At 50.5% G+C, this 18,380-nt stretch overlaps 1 protein-coding gene across 1 annotated transcript; it reads left to right on the top strand.

Annotated features, from left to right (window-relative positions):
* The first annotated feature begins 2,943 nt into the window (after positions 1 to 2,943).
* Positions 2,944 to 11,212, top strand: LOC105467970 (tribbles pseudokinase 1). The gene is made up of 3 exons (XM_011717815.3): positions 2,944 to 4,093; positions 6,129 to 6,421; positions 8,809 to 11,212. The coding sequence occupies exons 1-3, from the start codon at positions 3,734 to 3,736 to the stop codon at positions 9,272 to 9,274; spliced, it is 1,119 nt and encodes a 372-aa protein (XP_011716117.1). The 5' UTR covers positions 2,944 to 3,733; the 3' UTR covers positions 9,275 to 11,212.
* Positions 11,213 to 18,380: the final 7,168 nt, after the last annotated feature.

The following is an 18,380-nucleotide window of genomic DNA, read 5'->3' as shown; positions in this document are numbered from 1 at the left end:
CCTGATAGGCACTCCCAGCAGCCAGGGAAATAGATCCTCCAGTTGGGCAGCGAGATCTGGGCAGCACATCGCAGCAGCCATGCAGAGGGGCTGCCTCCTCTGTCACCCCAGGGGAGGTGTGGCCACCTGCCGGAAGCAAAGAGTAGCCTGGGCCTTCTCTTCTTCCGCCTGCCTTCCAATCTCCCTCCCCGGCCTCCCACTGGGCAAACTGGGCTGGAAGCCAATGGGCAAGAGAGCCTGGGAAGTAGAGCTCACGAGGGCCAGCCCCAGGGAGCTGAACAGTGTGGGGCAGGGTGCAGCACTGAGAGCTCACAGGTCTAGGGTGGGCTGTGGGAGAGAGGAAAAAGGCAGATTCAAAGGGGACCCTGCAATGAGTGCCTGTGATCCTGGCCCCTGGGTGGGTGGAGCTGGGTAGATGGTGGCATGCCCTTCTCTCAGAAGAGGCAGAGAAGGAGGCACACACCTGGGAGGTAGATGCTCAGGGGCCATGCTGAGTTTGCCATTCAAGTGCTGGCAGCTCAGTGGATCTTAAATTCTGGAATAGAATAATCTTCAAAGACAAAAAAACGTAGGTGGGGCCGGGCATGGTGGCTCCAGCCTGTAATCCCAGCACTTTGGGAGGCTGAGGTGGGTGGATCACATAAAGTCAGGAGTTTGAGACCAGCCTGGCCAACATGGTGAAACCTCATCTCTACTACAAATAAAAAATTACCCAGGCATGGTGGCGGGCGCCTGTAATCCCAGCTACTAGGGAAGCTGAGGCAGGAGAATCACTTGAACCTGGGAGGCAGAGGTTGCAGTGGGCTGAGATTGGGCCACTGCACTCCAGCCTAGGTGACGGAGGGAGACTCTGTCTCAAAACAAACCAACCAACCCTTCAGTGGGCTCTCCTCTGGGCACAGGACCAAGTGCTACATGGCCTTCAAGCCCTTCCCAACACTGTCCCAGGCAACCTCTGCAGGCTCAGCACCCACCACCATTGTAGTTCCTGTGGCCTGCCAGCCCTGCCCTTCCGCACACCCCTTGCCTGGCCTGGCCTCCCACCATTCATACTCAGCCTTGAGCAACTCCCTCACAATCCCTGCACATCTCCCAGGTCAAAGGCCTTCTAGAGTCCTCCCCAACTCCTGTGTTGCCCTACAAATTGAGTCGCCCTAAGTGCTTAGGAGCTTGACTGCACCACCCCTTATGAGCTACTTAACCGTAGCAAGTAACTTCATTTTTTGTTCTTTCTTTTTAAAAATTTTTATTTTTTGAGACTAAGTCTCACTTTGTCCCCAAGGCTGGAGTGCAGTGGTGTGATCTCGGCTCACTGCAACCTCTGTCTCCCAGGTTCAAGTGATTCTCCCACCTCAGCCTTCCCAGCAGTTGGGATTACAGGCGCGTGTCACCACACCCAGCTAATTTTTGTACTTGTAGCAGAAACGCCTTTTCACCATGTTGGCCAGATTGGTCTTGAACTCCTGACCTCAGGTGATCCGCCCACCTCAGCCTCCCAAAATGCTGCGATTACAGGCGTGAGCTATTGTGCCTGGCAGCTTCATCCTTCTAAGGCTTCAGTTTCTTCCCTGTGAAACGGGGCAAAAAATAACCCCACAGTGTGGTTGGAAAACTTAAGTAATACATGTAAAGTGCTAAGAACAGTGTCTGACACATTGTAGGCCTCGATTCATGTTAGCTATTATTATTAATTTTCATCTTCTAATTCCCAGTGTTTAGCTCTTGGTAGATGCTTAATTAGTATTTGTTGAGTGAATGGAGAATTAATAAGGAAAATGATTTATTCTTGGGGCTCGACCTGGTTTTAGAAAATTAAGTATTTAGTAGAAGTGCAAGGACGGGCTCTCTGATAATAGTTATATTGTTGGGTGCCCAGGGACTCCAACCTGAACTGGTTCATTCAAGAAAGAAAAATGACAGATTCCAAGTTGTTTCACGCACAACTTTCACGCTCACCCAAATCACGCGGGCTGCCCGGGTGCAGGAGGTATCTCTGGCAGTGGCCAGAATGACTTCCACCAGCCTACCCACCTACCCGGGTTGGCACTCAGGCCCTAGACCCTGCGGCGCGTGTGGAGGCTGGGGAGGGAGCAGGAATCTGGCGAGAGCCACGTGGGCCCCTTCCGCCCGCTCCCCACATCCTTTGTTTCCCACCGGCCCTGGCTCAGGAAGCTCTTTCTGCGAGTCACCGCGAAGGGGCGGCCCGGGAGCCTGGAGAAGCTATTTCCGTGCAATCCGGGCGGGCGGCAGGCGCGGGGGGGTTGGGGGGGCGTGGAGGTGGAGGCAGCGCAGAAGGCCCAGTGTTTGCTTTTCTTTCATCCAACAGAAGGTTCTATTTGTGGAAGCGAACAGACGCTGGGGATTAGAGCTGGGAGGGGGCAGGAAAAGAGAGAGAAAAAAAAAGCCACATCCACTACCACGCACAGGTCTTCCCCGGAACTACCGCGTGGGGGTGAATGACTGATTCTGGAATTCATCACCTCCCCATCCCCCTCCTTCCTCCGGCTGCAGCCGGGGCTCGGCGGCGCCCACGGCTCCAACTGGAGCTCCCCAGGCGCTGGGCGGTGGGGGTATCCCCGGGGCGAAAGGCGTCGCCGCGGGGCTGCAGCGGGCGGCGGGTGCACAGAACCGTGGTGCGCGCTCCCGCCTCACGCCCGCAGCCCATTGTGCTTGCTGTGAATGAGGCGCGCGCACCAATCAGCGGTCGCTTCGCTCCCCGAGGCCCCGCCCCTCCCGCCCACTTCCCCGGACCCTTACGTCACGGGAACTTTTCCTCCGCCCCCTCCTTCGGCTTCTCGGCCGAGCTGGGGGCCTGCCGGAGGGCGCGCGCCACCTCCTGCCCAGCCCAGCCCGGGGGGCGTGTGCGCGCGCCCAGGCCGGCCCGGGACGCACCACCTGTGCCCGACCGCGCGCTGCCCCGAGCATCCCCAGCCCTCGGGCCACCCCCATTCCCCCCACCTCCTGTTCTCCCTCCCCTCCCCCAAGTCTCCTCCCTCCGCTCCGGAGACTGCTCGCCGGGCGGCGAGGCCGGAGTCGTCGCAGCCACCTCATTGCACAACCCGGCTTCCCAACTGTTTACACAGCCCGGCCTGTGAGTGTGTGTGTATACAGCGTGAGTCACCGGGAGGCGGAGGAGGTGGAGGAAAAGGAGAAGGAGGAGTGCACTGGCCGGGATCGGTGCGGCGCTCACACTCACTCACAGTCACTCTCTCTGAGCGCGTCTCGCTCGCTCTCCTACACGCCCGGAGCCCAGGAGCGCGCAGGATCCCGAGCGCCGCGAAAAAGTTCCCCCGGCTTTAGCTCGAGACTCATCGCTTTGGGAAGTGCATTTGCTTCGTGGCTCCGCCGAGCCTACTGAATCCTGTCCTCGCGGCTCGGGAAGCCGGGATCGCTGGCCGCTGCCGCCGCCGCCTCTGCCTCCCGGACTGTCGGCAGCCTAGGCAACAATAGTGGCGGCCGCCCCCAGCGAGGCTCCTGGAGCCCTTGCCTGCGGGGATCCGGGGACCCAAGCCGGCCTCCGCCCCCCGGACGCACAGCCAGCGTGGTCCCCGCGTGCAACGCGAGCGCCGGGGAGCGGCTCCTGCTTTGCCCCTAGTGGGGGCCGAGCCAAGAGCAGTCTGCAAACTCCATCCCGCCGGCTGGAAGAAGTCGCGGAGCCGGCGCCAAGCCCGCAGCGTCTTCCCGCGCGGATCCCGGGACTTAAAAAGCCGGGGCCGCCCCGGCCCAGGACGGGATGCGGGTCGGTCCCGTGCGCTCTGCCATGAGCGGCGCCTCGCAATCCCGCGGCCCGGCCCTGCTGTTCCCAGCCGCCCGAGGCGTCCCGGCCAAACGCCTGCTGGACGCCGACGACGCGGCGGCCGTGGCGGCCAAGTGCCCGCGCCTCTCCGAGTGCTCCAGCCCCCCGGACTACCTCAGCCCCCCCGGCTCGCCCTGCAGCCCGCAGCCCCCACCTGCCGCTCCGGGGACCGGCGGCGGCTCCGGGAGCGCGCCGGGGCCCAGCCGCATCGCCGACTACCTGCTGCTGCCCCTAGCCGAGCGCGAGCATGTGTCCCGGGCGCTGTGCATCCACACTGGCCGCGAGCTGCGCTGCAAGGTAGGCGCTCCCGGGCCAGGACCCGGCTGGGGTCGGGGGCGCAGGACGGGGTAGTAGGCAAAGGTGCTTGGGGTGCGGCCAACGCTTGGGCTGGGCACAGGGCAGATCAGTAGATGGGGTCAGATAAGACGCCATCTGACCAGGTTCACCTTTTTGTGGATTGAGGGGTTTCCCATGGAGTGGTATAATGGGGGCGCCTAGAGGAAGTGTAGTGTTCAGTGGCCTTCTCTTTCTGTTCCTTTCCTTAGCGCCCAGTGTAGCGCGTGGCGTTCCATATAAGTTGTGGAATTGAAATGGATTCCAGGGCCATGCCATTCCCCTTCTCTCATTCTCCTCGCTCTCCACCCCCCGCCCCCCCCACCCCATGTCCTGGAAGGACGCCCTGCAGTGGGTGCCTCCTAGGAGATTGAAGCAGCTGGCATCTCTCTTGCCGGGTTTGCACGGCACCCGGGCTCAGTTGTAGGTGGTAAGAGCGCTGGAAGACTGTGTCCGGCTCCTGCCTTGGGGATTCCGAATTGAATTCGCGCTGGGACTAGAACACGACCTCCCAAGGGAGCAGTCCCAGAGTCTTCCACCCGAGGCGGAGGAATCTGCTCGGAGTAGAAATGTTGAAAAGCCCACACCGGGCAGGAACCCTCGCTTCGATTCACTTTATTTTCCAGCCAGCGATTTTCCTTTGAACGTAGGGATCCCATCCAGGAGGAGGAGACACAGCTCCTAGAAACAGGATCCGCCGGGTCCTCCTCCTGCGCGGGTAGACGCAGAACATTCCCACAGTCTACTTTATGCGAGCATGACACCCCTGCTTGAGGCACCCCAGAGCACCCTCGGGCTGCTCCTTTTCACCCGAAAGATAGGATCAGCCCCCAGTTAAGTCGCTTCTGGGTTTTCCGCAACTCACCTGACACTCCCAACACCCCGACCCCGTCCCGGGGCTCGCTGCTGCCACCTACTGCCCAACCCGAATGAAATTTCAAACGCATGATCAAGCCCAGTTTAATAGGGGGAGATAAAACCCTTTTCTTCTCCGTGGCTGGGGCTCAGAGCTGTTCTGGGACAAGCATATGTGTGTGGTGGGATGGGGTGGGTGGGAGGAGGGGGCAGCAGGGGATTTTTCTAGCTGGTGCCAGAGCAGCCAGGCCTCTTAGAGGTGGGGTGAGTCTGGCCATTGTGCAACCCCTTCCAGTTCCTCTGAGCAGATAATAGCTGAATCCAGATGGTGACAGCCCGTGTGTCACCGTTTCCAGTTGAGTCTAGGATATGAGTAACTGGACTAAACAAAAGGCCTCTAAAGAGATCAGCCAGCTTCCTAGAAGAGAGGAGATGCTACTCATTTTTAGGGGTGGGGTCGGGTGTGGGGGGTAAACAAACAAAAACCGATTCGCAGGATCCCCTACCCCTCCTGTGAGAATTGTAACTCAAGGCGGCTTACTTACACTTGAGTCGGACTGTAGGCAGGTTGCTTAAAGCTGCATTGTCCCAGACTCCCCCTCCAAGTCATCTGTTCCTTCTGATTAATGACAGCTCTGCATGTTCTCTGGCCCCTGCTTCCCCTTGGAGGCTGCAGAGTCACCACATTCTGTGCCCTTTCTGTGCTGAGCACTTTGGGTCTGCAGGAGACACATGCATGTCCAGGGACTGCTTTTCAGCTGCTGGACAAGCCAGGGGCTTCCTTCTATCAACCACTCACTAGTGTGGCCTGCAAACAGGAAAGGGCCACAGATGTTGGGGGGTTTGCTTAGCTCTCAGGAGCTGATGGAAGATGGGAACATGTAAAGGAGACAGTTCTTTCAAATGATCTGTGTGAAAGCGGGTAACCCTTTGGGTATTTGCAAGTCTAGAGCTCTAGGTGTTACTGGTTTTAAAGGTGTCGGGGGCAGCTGGGGCCGAGGTAAGGTGGCAGAGGAAACGGAGTAGGTGAATGGAACTTACATTCTAAGCCCAAAGGTTGAGAACTTCTGCTCAGCTCCCTCAGGGGTTTGGGAGGCTGCCTTTGCTTTTCTAGCCCCCTAAATGGGCCCCCTTCTCTCTGCAGGTGTTTCCCATTAAACACTACCAGGACAAAATCAGGCCTTACATCCAGCTGCCATCGCACAGCAACATTACCGGCATTGTGGAAGTGATCCTTGGGGAAACCAAGGCCTACGTCTTCTTTGAGAAGGACTTTGGGGACATGCACTCCTATGTGCGAAGCCGGAAGAGGCTGCGGGAAGAGGAAGCCGCCCGGCTCTTCAAGCAGATTGTCTCTGCCGTCGCACACTGCCACCAGTCAGCCGTCGTGCTGGGGGACCTGAAGCTTAGGAAGTTCGTCTTCTCCACGGAGGAGAGGTGAGCGGCCGCCATGGCTTCTCCTGTGGCCTTTTGGAACCAAAGTGAAGGTGCAGGTCGTGTAGTTAGGTGCTGTGTGTTGGTGCAAAACAAAGTCAAGGGCTCATATGTCCCAGATTTAGTATTTAGAGCTTCTGTTCCTGAGGAGTCACAGCTAAGGTTGGTTTATTTTACATTCTCTTGGACGGGGTCTGGGGACACTGTGACGCTTCTATGGGATGGCACGTGTTGACAGGGTGCCCTTCCTCTCCTATCCCAGGATCAGGTCCATTGTTGTCAGAAAGGTCAGTCATCTGGGGTACAAATATTAAACTGCCCTTTACAATATTGCCTTCTGAAGGAAGTGTTCAAACCTTTGCTTATGCCAAGTGTCGTTTTGTACCTGGAAGGTTTCACAGAGCTAGTGAGACTGTCATATATGCAGAATTCCACCCTCTTCTTTCACACAGCATTCCTGTCCCATCCCAGGCTGGTTTCTCTGTAACGTCACATTCTCTGGTGACTTTTTAGACATCTCGTTTGGATCCGTCTTCAGAAAATAGCCACGTTGAATAGAATGGAAGTTGGCTAGGATGGATTGCTAAATATAGATCATAGCTTACTTCATAAAGAACAAGATGAGCTTGATAAGAGAGTAATGAGGCATTAAGATTCAAAGCTGAGGTTTTAGCTAGAGAATTCAGGAAGCCGCATGAGATAGACCACACTTGAGTTTAAGAGCCAGCCACATCCCTTGTGGAAAGATTACGAGCAGTAAGGCTGTAACATTGCAGAGGTGAGAGTGAGTGAGTTTGTTGTAAGAAGTGGGCTTATCTCACCTGTGCATTTTTACCTTTGACTCCAGAACATATGAAATTGTACAGGGTTGAGCTGTCATAAAGCATGACTTTGTATCTGACCTTGCAATAATTATTGGAACACACTGATTAGCAAAGCAAAGCAAACTGCAATGAAGAAGTTTCTAATTCCTGGAACATGCTCCTTTGATATGGTGATGCATTTTCTGAAACATGCCTTACACACCTCCTTACTAGCTTTTGAAACCTGCATTGCACAGGCGAATGTCATGGGCATGGGGTTTGGCAACCCGGGGGTTAAGCAATGTCAGGCTGACGCTATTCGTGTAACCAGCACAGGTGCAGGGTTTTAGTGCTGTAGCAGCCAATCAGGGGCAGACAGTGTGGGTTGAGTCATATTTTCCGTTTACAGAACCAATGGGTATTTTACATAACGACAGGGAGGTCACGCTGAGGACATACTGAAGTTAGCACATGTATACTACACTCCAGGGAACAGGAAGGCAGGAAAAAAAAAATACCAGACCTTTGAGAGGAAAAGGAATTGACCCATCAGCCAGTACCAAATGTTTGCGTTTAACTTCATAAGTGACTTACTGAAACAGGGCTATTTCAGAGAAGCAGGCAGAGACAGGGTGTCACCGGATATTGGAGCTTCCCTACCACATGGCTTTAGGCTTTGGGGGATCCAGACTTGGGTGGCTGGTTTTGAATAAGGAGGCACCTGCAGCTTCATAAGAGAGCCTTTGACTGAAGGTTTTTTAGACTTTAGTTGCTACCTGAACAGAGACCCCCCCTGTAGAGTGAATATGCTCACATGTTGATGTGCCATCCCACTGGGGAGTGTGTGTCCCTATGTAAGAATTTCAGAGGCCCTGCATCCCTGAAATCCATCAGCCACTTTTGTTTGCTCGTATAACCTCTCTGTCCATGCAAAGTGTTCTTTGCAATTAAACACCCCAATACATGTAATTAACATTCCTTGCAACTTTCCCACCCTAATTGTCGCAGCCTGGGCCCAGGTAGACAAAGTTTGCTCCCTGTGCATGTATCAGTGCGGACACCAGCGCTGATGACCTGTGTGTAATAGCAGTGACTTTGGGCTCCATGTTGTGTAATGCAGTGTGGGTCCAGGTAGCCCTGGCAGTCATAAGAGAGAAGACAGGCTTGTAGGATGCGCAGGCCCTCCCTGAAGACGTAGGATATGCTGCTCTTCCCTGATAGCTTTTGTAGAGAATGCAGCATTTCCCTGAGACAGGCTCCCAGTTCTGCAATGGGAACTTAGTACATTGCGTAACTCCTATTAGGATATCTCTTATAAGCTCTAGCATTATGAATACTATTTGGGGCTTTGCATCATACCCTCCACCCCAGGCGCTCTGTCGATACTTTGCAAACATTTATTGCAGTTTGTGTAGGTTTGTGAAATTACGAGTCCTCGGTAGTTGCAGGGCACTGCTTACTGGACGAAGGGGTAAATAGCATTCCTGGAGCCTTTGCTGTTAGTGCCTGTGGGCGCTGTTATTGGGAAGGCTTTGTTTTTCATAGCAGCTGGTGTGGAAATAATGGCTTGGTTCCTCTCTCTTGCAGAACCCAGCTCAGACTAGAAAGTCTAGAAGACACACACATAATCAAGGGAGAAGATGATGCGTTGTCAGACAAACATGGCTGCCCAGCCTATGTGAGCCCTGAGATCCTCAACACCACCGGGACGTACTCCGGAAAGGCTGCGGACGTTTGGAGCCTAGGGGTGATGCTTTACACGCTTCTGGTTGGACGATACCCCTTCCATGACTCAGACCCCAGTGCCCTTTTCTCCAAAATTCGACGTGGACAGTTCTGCATTCCTGAACACATTTCCCCCAAAGCCAGGTGCCTCATTCGCAGCCTCTTGAGACGGGAGCCCTCCGAGAGACTCACTGCCCCCGAGATCCTGCTGCACCCCTGGTTTGAGTCTGTCTTGGAACCTGGGTACATCGACTCAGAAATAGGAACTTCAGACCAGATCGTTCCAGAGTACCAGGAGGACAGTGACATTAGTTCCTTCTTCTGCTAATCCCCAAAACCTCAGAAACCTCATAATTCTTACACCTGGCATTTCCATTTCTAAAGATGGACAGGCCCTTTGGCGTGGTACCAACCAGACAATGACTGCATCAGGATGAAAGCTGCTGAACTCGGCATGGCGCCTCCTCTTCTCTGTTGGGATGAGTGACTTTATTGATTTGAGCAGCATAGGCTGTGATTGGCTGCCCTGCAAAGTTGTTTCCCTTAAGGAACCCTCACCAACTATCTCTGCTGGATTTGGGAGTGCCGCATCTTTTGTGGAGGGCAAAGAGTATGGACATCTTACACCCGGTGGTCAAGTGTGTAATAAACTTGAGCATTCGAATGGGAGAAAAAGCAAATCGCACAATGACATATTTTGGGCAATAACCGTATTTTTAACAGGGTGACAAATTGGGCCAATAAATCTGCCATCTTTGAACTCACCTTTGGTAGCTAGACACGTTACCACAGCTTCTCTGATGGGAAAGTTCCTTTTTTGGCTTAACACTCACCTTTTCTTCACACTCACATTTACCAATGACTCTGCTCCGTTTTTGGAGCAGACTTTTAAGTTGCTCAGGAGCCTGACGGAACCATGAACCCAGACTCTCCTCTGTTTCCTGCCAAGACCTCATCTGCACTAATGCCTTCTCCCTGACCTTGACACTTTCCCTCTTTAGCTATAAAAGCACTTACCAGCCGAACGTGGAACAGTATCACAAAAGATCCCATCTCCCAACGATTTCAGAACTCTGAACTCAGACAGAGAGACTCCAGATTTTAAAAAAATAATTTGAGTGCTTGGAAACTATTAGCTTTTTAAGTTCCTTCCAAATACGTTAGTACCTACCCTTTACTTTTCCCCCAAGACCATCTCAGGGTGGAGCATTCTGTCTAGAAGAAGAAGGATAAGGAGGCTCCCACCCACCTCTCCCAAGAGCAGACATTAAACATCTTTGTGCTTTGAAGAGAGTGAATTTTGGATAGTCTTGTGATTCTCAGACTAACTTCTAGAATTATACTTCAACCCCTCCCAGATATGGTCCGCCTCTGGCATTGTGTGTGCATCTGCGGTTTTGCATGATGGGTTGTTAATATTTCAAATGTGTGGTTTATGAATACGTCTGTATAATCGGCTTCTGGAGTGAAACAGCAAACCCCAAATCTTCAAAGTTGGAAGGAACTTTAAAAATCATCCGGTCCAATCTCTTTCCTCTTTCCACCACCTCCCAAGGCAGAAATCCTCTCTTCAGCTTCTTTTGTAGGTGGGAATCCAGCCTCTGTTAGGTATGTCCAGGGATGGAAACTTACTCCCCTACAAAAGATAGAGCTTAATGGAGAAATTGCAACTTTCATTAAAAAACAAGTTCAGATGAAATATCAGTAACTGTCTTGGACAGTGCTGAAATCAGGTGGTTAAACGGGTAAACAAAATATACTGTATTTTGATAAATGGCACAAAAACAGGCAGTCATCTTTAAGGGCTACGCCTAGGCAAACTACTAACATGCATTGTGAGAATGCCGTGTATACCTCACGTACTGTGTACTTTGTACATATATTTTACCTTTTATACCTATGTTTGGTTTTGTTTTGTTGTGTTGTGTTCTGGCTTTGAGGCTTGTTTCGTTGTCTGTGTCTGTCTGAATAACCTGCGTGTCTAAAACCACGTGAAATGTGAATGATTATTGGCAATATTACCTTGACAGAATCATGGGACTTTGAGAAGAGGGAGGACAGAGGCCTCTGTCGCACTAACGCTCTCGTGGTTGCTCGACTGTTGTATCTGTGATACATTATCCGACTAAGGACTCTGGGCTGGCAGGGGCTTCTGCCGGGAACGCTAGAAACACTAGGTTCTTCCTGTACATACGTGTATATATGTCAACAGTGAGATGGCTGTTTCTGACTCGTAGAGAAATTTTAATAAACCTGGTTTCGTAAATAGGTGTGGTGAATTTCTTTCGAGTTCAATCTGCTTTGCCTTTTGCAATTTCATGCAGAGGTTGCAAAGGTCTCTGGCCTCGGGGCTTATAGTCTAGTTGGGGGTGGACAGCAAGGGGAAGGTGGAAAAGTAGAGATGATGAGGATCGTGGATGACCTTGGGCAGACTTGAACCCATTTGCTTTTTTCGTTTCGGTGGGCAGATTTATTTTGATGGATGAAGCCCACGGGGTGACACCAAGTTGTTGCGTACTTTGGGTTGAATTTGGACTCAGGAAACATTCTTTATTTTTCATACTCTTTCATAGCAGAATCAGAATCAAGAAACGTTTGAAGATGAGCATTCATAAATTAACCTTGAGTTGTACAAATCAGCTTGTCTTTTTTTTGGGTCACGGACCCTTGAGAATTTGTTAAAGCTATGGCTGCTCCTGAGAACAGTGTCACATGTATAAAACAAAATGTTGTTATTGCAGAGGTTCACACAGATCTCTGAAGGCATCATGGGACTTCCGATTGTGAACCAATCCCCCTTCATTAGACTTAATTAAAATGGCTAAGCAAGCCATTTTCTTTTTTTTTTCTTTTTTTTATTTTTTGAGATGGAGTCTCGCTCTATCGTCCAGGTTGGAGTGCAGTGGCGCAATCTCGGCTCACTGCAATCTCTGTCTCCCAGGTTCAAGTGATTCTCCTGCCTCAGCCTCCTGAGTAGCTGGGACTACAGGCGCACACCAGCACACCCAGCTAATTTTTGTATTTTTAGTAGAGACGGGGTTTCACCATATTGGCCAGGCTGGTCTTGAACTCCCGACCTCGTGATCCACCTACCTCGGCCTCCTAAAGTGCTGGGATTACAGGCGCGAGCCACTGCGTCCGGCCAAGCAAGGCATTTTCTTTCTTTTACTTTTTTCTTTTCATAAGTGTGAAAATGGAAATGGAAGCAAGGAAAATACTAAGGTGACATTAATTTGAATCACAAAAGTAGAGAAAGGAAAAGGTTTTTTTTTTATTGAGTTTATAGCTTAACTATTTATAGCTTCACTTCAGAATCTAGTCTAAATGAAGTAAATTTGCACCCAGATTGATTTTTAAAAATACTTCACATTGTAAAGTGTAACAGCAGAAAAATGCACATATAAGTGTGTAGCTCAGTGAATTTTCACAAACAACACACAGCCATAACCACTAGATCTAGAAAGCAAAACACCGGGAGGGCCTCAGGAACCTCTGCTTGCCTCTTTTAATTTTTGCCTGGTGCCTGCTCTAAGCGTAACCACCATGGGATGGAATTTTAATTCTAACCTGTATAAGTTAGAATAAGGACCAGCTCATCAACTCTGGACTCACACGAAGAGGCGGACAGAAGTTAGCGATGACACAATTGCCCTTTTTTAGGACTCAGGCTGAGATCACCCAGGAAAGCAGACATATGACACTGAAGTTAGAGCAGCTCAGGCCTTGTGACCCAGGAACTTAAGAAATGTAAAAATCATCTCAAAGCAACGTGGGAAATGGCCAAAAACGCCTGGGTAGCTTAGGAACTCGGAAGTTGGGGGTTGGTCTCTGGCCATCCCCTGAATAGGACCTTAAGCCCCAAAGTTCCTGAGCAGGCCTCACAACAGACCTTGTTTCCTGCTCCAGTGAACCCAGATGAGGCTCAGCGTGACTTCTTGGGCATTCAGGATGCTAATACTTTGGACTTCACCGAGGTTTTAATCTAAGCATTTCAAAACTCCTTGTAAGCAATTAAGGCTATAACACCCCTTTGTACTGTTGTTGCATGCACCAGATGGACAGAAATATGGGTCAGGATTGGCTGGGATGACATGTGATACCACAAATCCATACATTTAATCTCTTCTAAGGTTGGAACAAATCTGGGGCAATTGCAACCAGTTAGATTATATAAGGTCAGAATGAGTGTGCTGAAAAGCTGGCTGCTTTTATTTTCCCTTGTGTCCTCAACACACTTGTCATTTGAGGAAGTCATCCAAGTAACATCTCAATAGCCTTTTATTCATGTCACATTTTCTGGAAGTTTCTTCTCTTCTCCTCAGGGAGTCACAGCACATGAGTGAAACAGGCGAGTCAAATATTTCCCTGAAGTTGAAAAAAACTCAGGCTCAAATGTCTTTCAGTAGCTACTCAGGAGTAAGCAGCTCAGAGCTGGGATATGAACTTTGGTTTTTGGACTCCATGCCCAATGTTGTTGCTCTGTCTACACACCACCACACAACATCTCCTGGTAAGAATAATGATGAGAGAAAGTGGTTCAAGACAAACACAAATACTGAATTTTTAGCTCCACAAACGTCTTCAAATGACCCAGCATGTCAATTATAAATGTGTAGGCATTATGGAAGATGAGCAATCCATTATTCATTCAACAAACATTTACTGGGCATCTACCATGTGCCAGACATTGTGGTAGACCCTTGGGAAATAGATGACTGAGGCTCAGTTCTGGCTCACTGAATGGGAAGCTCCAAGAAGTCAGGGACTGTGACAGTCTTGTTCTCCCTTGGCTCCTCAGCACCAGCAAAGTGCCTTCCACAAGAAATTTGTCAAAGCCAACGTGGGCCAGGTGTGGTGCCTCACACCTGTAATCTCAGCACTAGCACTTTTGGAGGCCAAGGCAGGAAGATCACCTGAGGCCATTTGGAGACCAGCCTGGGCAACAGCAAAGCCTCATTTCTATTTTTAATGTATATATACACACATATGCATGCCAATATGGATGGATTGGTGGGTGGGTAGATGGGTGCATGGGTGGGTGGGTGGATGGATGGATGGATGGGTGGACTAGTAGGTGGATAGATGGCTATCCCCTAGCAGCTCAGAGTCTAATGGACCTCTAAGTCAGAGAGCCGAGGGCACAGAAGTAGAAGTCTTGTGACCAGGATCTCTTCCTAGTTCCAAAGTTTTTTTTTGCTGTATGACTGTGAATAAGCAGTCTGCCTGGTTCTTATTTGCTCATCTTTTTTAATTTTTAACTTTTCGAGACGGAGTCTCACTCTCTTGCCCAGGCTGGAGTGCAGTGGCATGATCTCAGCTCACTGCAACCTCTGCCTCTCTAGTTCAAGTGATTTTTTTGCCTCAGTCTCCAGAGTAGCTGGGATTACAGGCACCTGCCACCACGCCCAGCTAATTTTTGTATTTTTAGTAGATACAGGGTTTTACCATGTTGACCAGGCTGGTCTCAAACTCCTGACCTCAAGTGACCTGCCTGTCTCGGCCTCCCAAAGTGCTAGGATTACAGGCATGAGCGATTCTGCCCAGCCAAGTGCCACATACTTTCAGATGAACAGATCTCTACCAGATCTTGTGTGAACTCAGAGCAAGATCTCAGTTATCACCAAGGGGATGACCCAAAGCCATTCATGAAGGATCCATCTCCATGATCCAAGCGGCTCCCACCAGGCCCCACCTCCAACACTGGAGATTACAATTCAACATGAGATTTGGACGGGGACAAATATCCAAACCATATCGGGCATTGCAGCAATGAACATTATGGAGTTGGCTTTTCAGCATGGCTTTGACTGGGAAAAGGAGGATCCCCACCACCTCCAAAAAAGAGGAGCAGGATTTCATTCCTAACCCCTGGCAACTGCCCACATCAGATTTCAGTTGATTCTCTGATGATTTGATTGCAGTCAACAACTTAGTGGTCCTGGAAGCATTACCTCGCAATCCTGCTAGACGTTTTGCAGTAGGCATCTTACTCTACCCTCTCAGCCACCCTGTGAAGAGGATGCTTTGTCCTAATTGGCCAGATGTTGGTGCTGAGATCCAGAGGCTGAAGAATTTGCCCAGGATCACACCGCTAATGAGTGGGGGTGGGGGTGGGGTGAAACTCCAACCCCGGCATGCAAGACTTTAGATCTTTGCCCTTTTCTGCCATGTGCTTTCCACACTGGGTCTGATGTGCTACACCATCAACATGATGTCTTCTTTTTGGAGCAGCCATTTCGCTGGGAGATGTTTTACTCGGGAGAGTACAGCATGCTGGGTCACACCTGATTTCTGTGTATTATTTCTACCAGTGGAGAGTTGCCAAGGGAGTGATCATGATGCACTAAGAGCCCTGCTAAGTGCCTCACATAAATTATTAGCAAGTGATAACCTCACAGCACCCCTTGATGCAGTACTGTTATCATCCCCCTTTTGTAGCTAAAGACAGTTAGAGACACTGAGGCTCAGAGAGGGTAGGTGGTTTGCCCAAAGTTGCACAGCGCAGCGTTCATTTGCTAATTGCACATACCGTGAATGTGAAGGCTTACTGCTCTTTGTTTTTAGAACTGGGAGTGGAGCGCATAAATAATTTAGTGCTAAGTGCAATATGGTGTCCTGCAACAGAGAGAAGAATATTACTGGACAGATGAGTGAAGTCAGAATGAAGTCTGGAGTCCAATAATAATGCATAAATGTTGGTTTCTTAGTTAGATAAATGCACCGTGGTAATGTAAAATGGTAGCCTTAGAAGAAACTGAATGAGGTACATATAGATATAGGCACTCCCTGTGTCATCTTTGCAACTTTTCTTTAACTGTAAAAATTATTCCAAAATAAAAATTTTATTTTTTTACTTAATTTATTCTTTTTGAGATGGAGTCTAGCCCTGTCATCCAGGCTGGAGTACAATGGCATGGTCTTGGCTCACTGTAGCCTCTGCCTCCCAGGTTCGAGTGATTCTCCTGCCTCAGCCTCCCAAGTAGTTGGGATTACAGGTGCCCACCACTATGTCTGGCTAATTTTTATATCTTTATTAGAGACGGGGTTTCAGCATGTTGGCCAGGCTGGTCTCAAACTGCTGACCTCAGGTAAACCCCTCGCTTCGGCTTCCCAGAGTGCTGGGATTACAGGCATGAGCCACCGTGCCTGGCCAAAAGTGTATTTTTAAAAAGAGATTTAGTTTGCACTTCTCCCTTTTTCAGCCAGGGGAAACTAAGGCTGAGACTGGGGACATTAATAACCAAGTAGCTATAAGCTACTCCTGACTCAGCACCCTCAGGCCTTCACCTGAAGCTCGAGCTTCCCGGGCCTGTTGGTGTGATCTGAGTGACCTTCTAGAATGCGGTATGAGGTGAGTATGCATGGTGCTTCCATGGAATGTGTCAGAAACTTTTCTCGACACGGGACATGGCATTTTGAAAAATCAGCTCATAGGTCTGACCTTTGGATCAGTGACTACATGAGTGTCTCCATCAGCTCCATCATGCAGTCATCACTCTCAGTCTGCCACAGCACAGGGAGCCAGTCTGGGGGACGTGCCATGCACTCATGCATTTTCATGCCATGCCTCATTAGCTAGGAGACAGCCAGAGCAAATTGGGAAAAATGTCGCTGGCTGCAGGGCCTGGCCTCAGTTTGAAAAGGAAGGGATTTAGGGGTTAGGCCCTGAGTATACTCCAAACGAATTTCTCATCCAAGCTCCAATCCAAGAGGCTGTGTGGTCTGGGAGGTGGAGACACCATGCCGTCAGCTCCCTGCTTCACCAGGAGGGCTTCTCTGTGGTGAGGCAGATGAGGCCGGGAAGCAGGTTAGTTTACACTCCTCCTGTTTTACAGATGGGGAGCTGAGTTTGAAAGAGGGAAAAGAACAGCCAGTGTGGGGCCAATGCTCGTTCTGTATTTGTACTTTTGTTGCTCTGTAGCTGGTGTTGAAGTTGGGTTCTAAATTCCTGCTGATTGACGTCTTTTTTCACTTCTACATTGCAGAACAGAATTGGTGGGTGACATTTCACAGGCAGCCCCCTAATGCTCAGTCTGTCTTAGACACCCTGCTGGATGGCCTGTGCCTACTGGGAGTGAAGAAAAGAAATAATGACGATAATAATGATGATAGGAACCCCCATGAATTAAGTACTTGCTATTTGTCCCACCCTGCCTTTGGTACTTTGAAAGCATGTCTCATTTAATTTTTACAGCAACTCTGTGGGGAAGATATTCTTTTTTTTTTTTTTTTTTTGAGACAGAGTCTCGCTTTGTCGCCCAGGCTGGAGTGCAGTGGCCGGATCTCAGCTCACTGCAAGCTCCGCCTCCCGGGTTCCTGCCATTCTCCTGCCTCAGCCTCCCGAGTAGCTGGGACTACAGGCGCCCACCACCTCGCCCAGCTAGTTTATTTTTTTTTGTATTTTTTAGTAGAGACGGGGTTTCACCGTGTTAGCCAGGATGGTCTCGATCTCCTGACCTCGTGATCCACCCGTCTCGGCCTCCCAAAGTGCTGGGATTACAGGCTTGAGCCACCGTGACCGGCCAAAGATATTCTTATTTGCCCCATTTTACAGGTAAGTACATGAAAGCCCAGAGAGTGTAAGTAACTTGCTCAAGGCCAGGCATGATGGCTTATGCTTGTAATCCCAGCACTTTGGGAGGCTGAGGCGGGCGGATCATCTGATGTCAGGAGTTGGAGACCAGTCCAACCAACATGGTGAAACCCTTTCTCTACTAAAACTACAAAAATTAGCCAGGCATGGTGGCACATGTCTGTAATCCCAGCTACTCTGGAGGCTGAGGCAGGAGAATCGCTTGAACCTGGGAGGCGGAGGTTGCAGTGAGCCGAGATCATAAAACTGCACTCCAGCCTGGGTGACAGAGCGAGACTCCATCTTAAAAAAAAAAAAAAAAAAGAAATGGAGTCTTGCTCTGTCACCCAGGCTGGAGTGCAGTGGTGTAATCTCGGCTCACTGCAGTCTCTGCCTCCTGGGTTCGAGTGATTCTCCTGCCTCAGCCGTCAGCCTCCTGAGTTGCTGTGACCACAGGTGCGCGCTACCAGGCCAGGCTAATTTTTTGTATAGAAAGGGTTTTTCCATGTTGCCCAGGCTGGTCTTGAACTCCTGAGCTCAAGCAATCTGCCTGCGTCAGCCTCCTAAAGTGCTAGCATTGTAGGTGTGAGCCACCGCACCTGGCCAACGTCCACCTTTCATATTATAGTCCCACAATTAAAGCCCTATCTTGTCAGTCTATCTGGGTGGAGACCCTTACCTCCTTTGGGGGAAAACACCAGCACCTCATGGAGTTGGCGGTAAAGAGGAAGGATCTTGAACTTTAGGGCTAGAGAGACCTGGTATCAAATCCCAGCTCTATAGCTGTTAATCAGCTGTGTGACCCAGACAGGTCACGTGACCTCTCCATGCCTCAGGCGTGGTAATAACTGAAATGCCAGGA

Source organism: Macaca nemestrina, chromosome 8 (genome assembly GCF_043159975.1).
Source record: "Macaca nemestrina isolate mMacNem1 chromosome 8, mMacNem.hap1, whole genome shotgun sequence".
Classification (NCBI taxonomy): Eukaryota; Metazoa; Chordata; class Mammalia; order Primates; family Cercopithecidae; genus Macaca; species Macaca nemestrina.
The sequence above is the reverse complement of the archived record's forward strand: the minus strand, read 5'-3'. Positions and strand labels throughout refer to the sequence as shown.

Bases quoted from the DNA above. Each gene is read 5' to 3' on its own strand.
- LOC105467970 (XM_011717815.3), top strand. From the start codon at position 3,734: ATGCGGGTCGGTCCCGTGCGCTCTGCCATGAGCGGCGCCTCGCAATCC. The intron at 4,094-6,128 runs GTAGGCGCTCCC...TTCTCTCTGCAG, and splicing joins GCCGCGAGCTGCGCTGCAAG to GTGTTTCCCATTAAACACTA. The intron at 6,422-8,808 runs GTGAGCGGCCGC...TCTCTCTTGCAG, and splicing joins GTCTTCTCCACGGAGGAGAG to AACCCAGCTCAGACTAGAAA.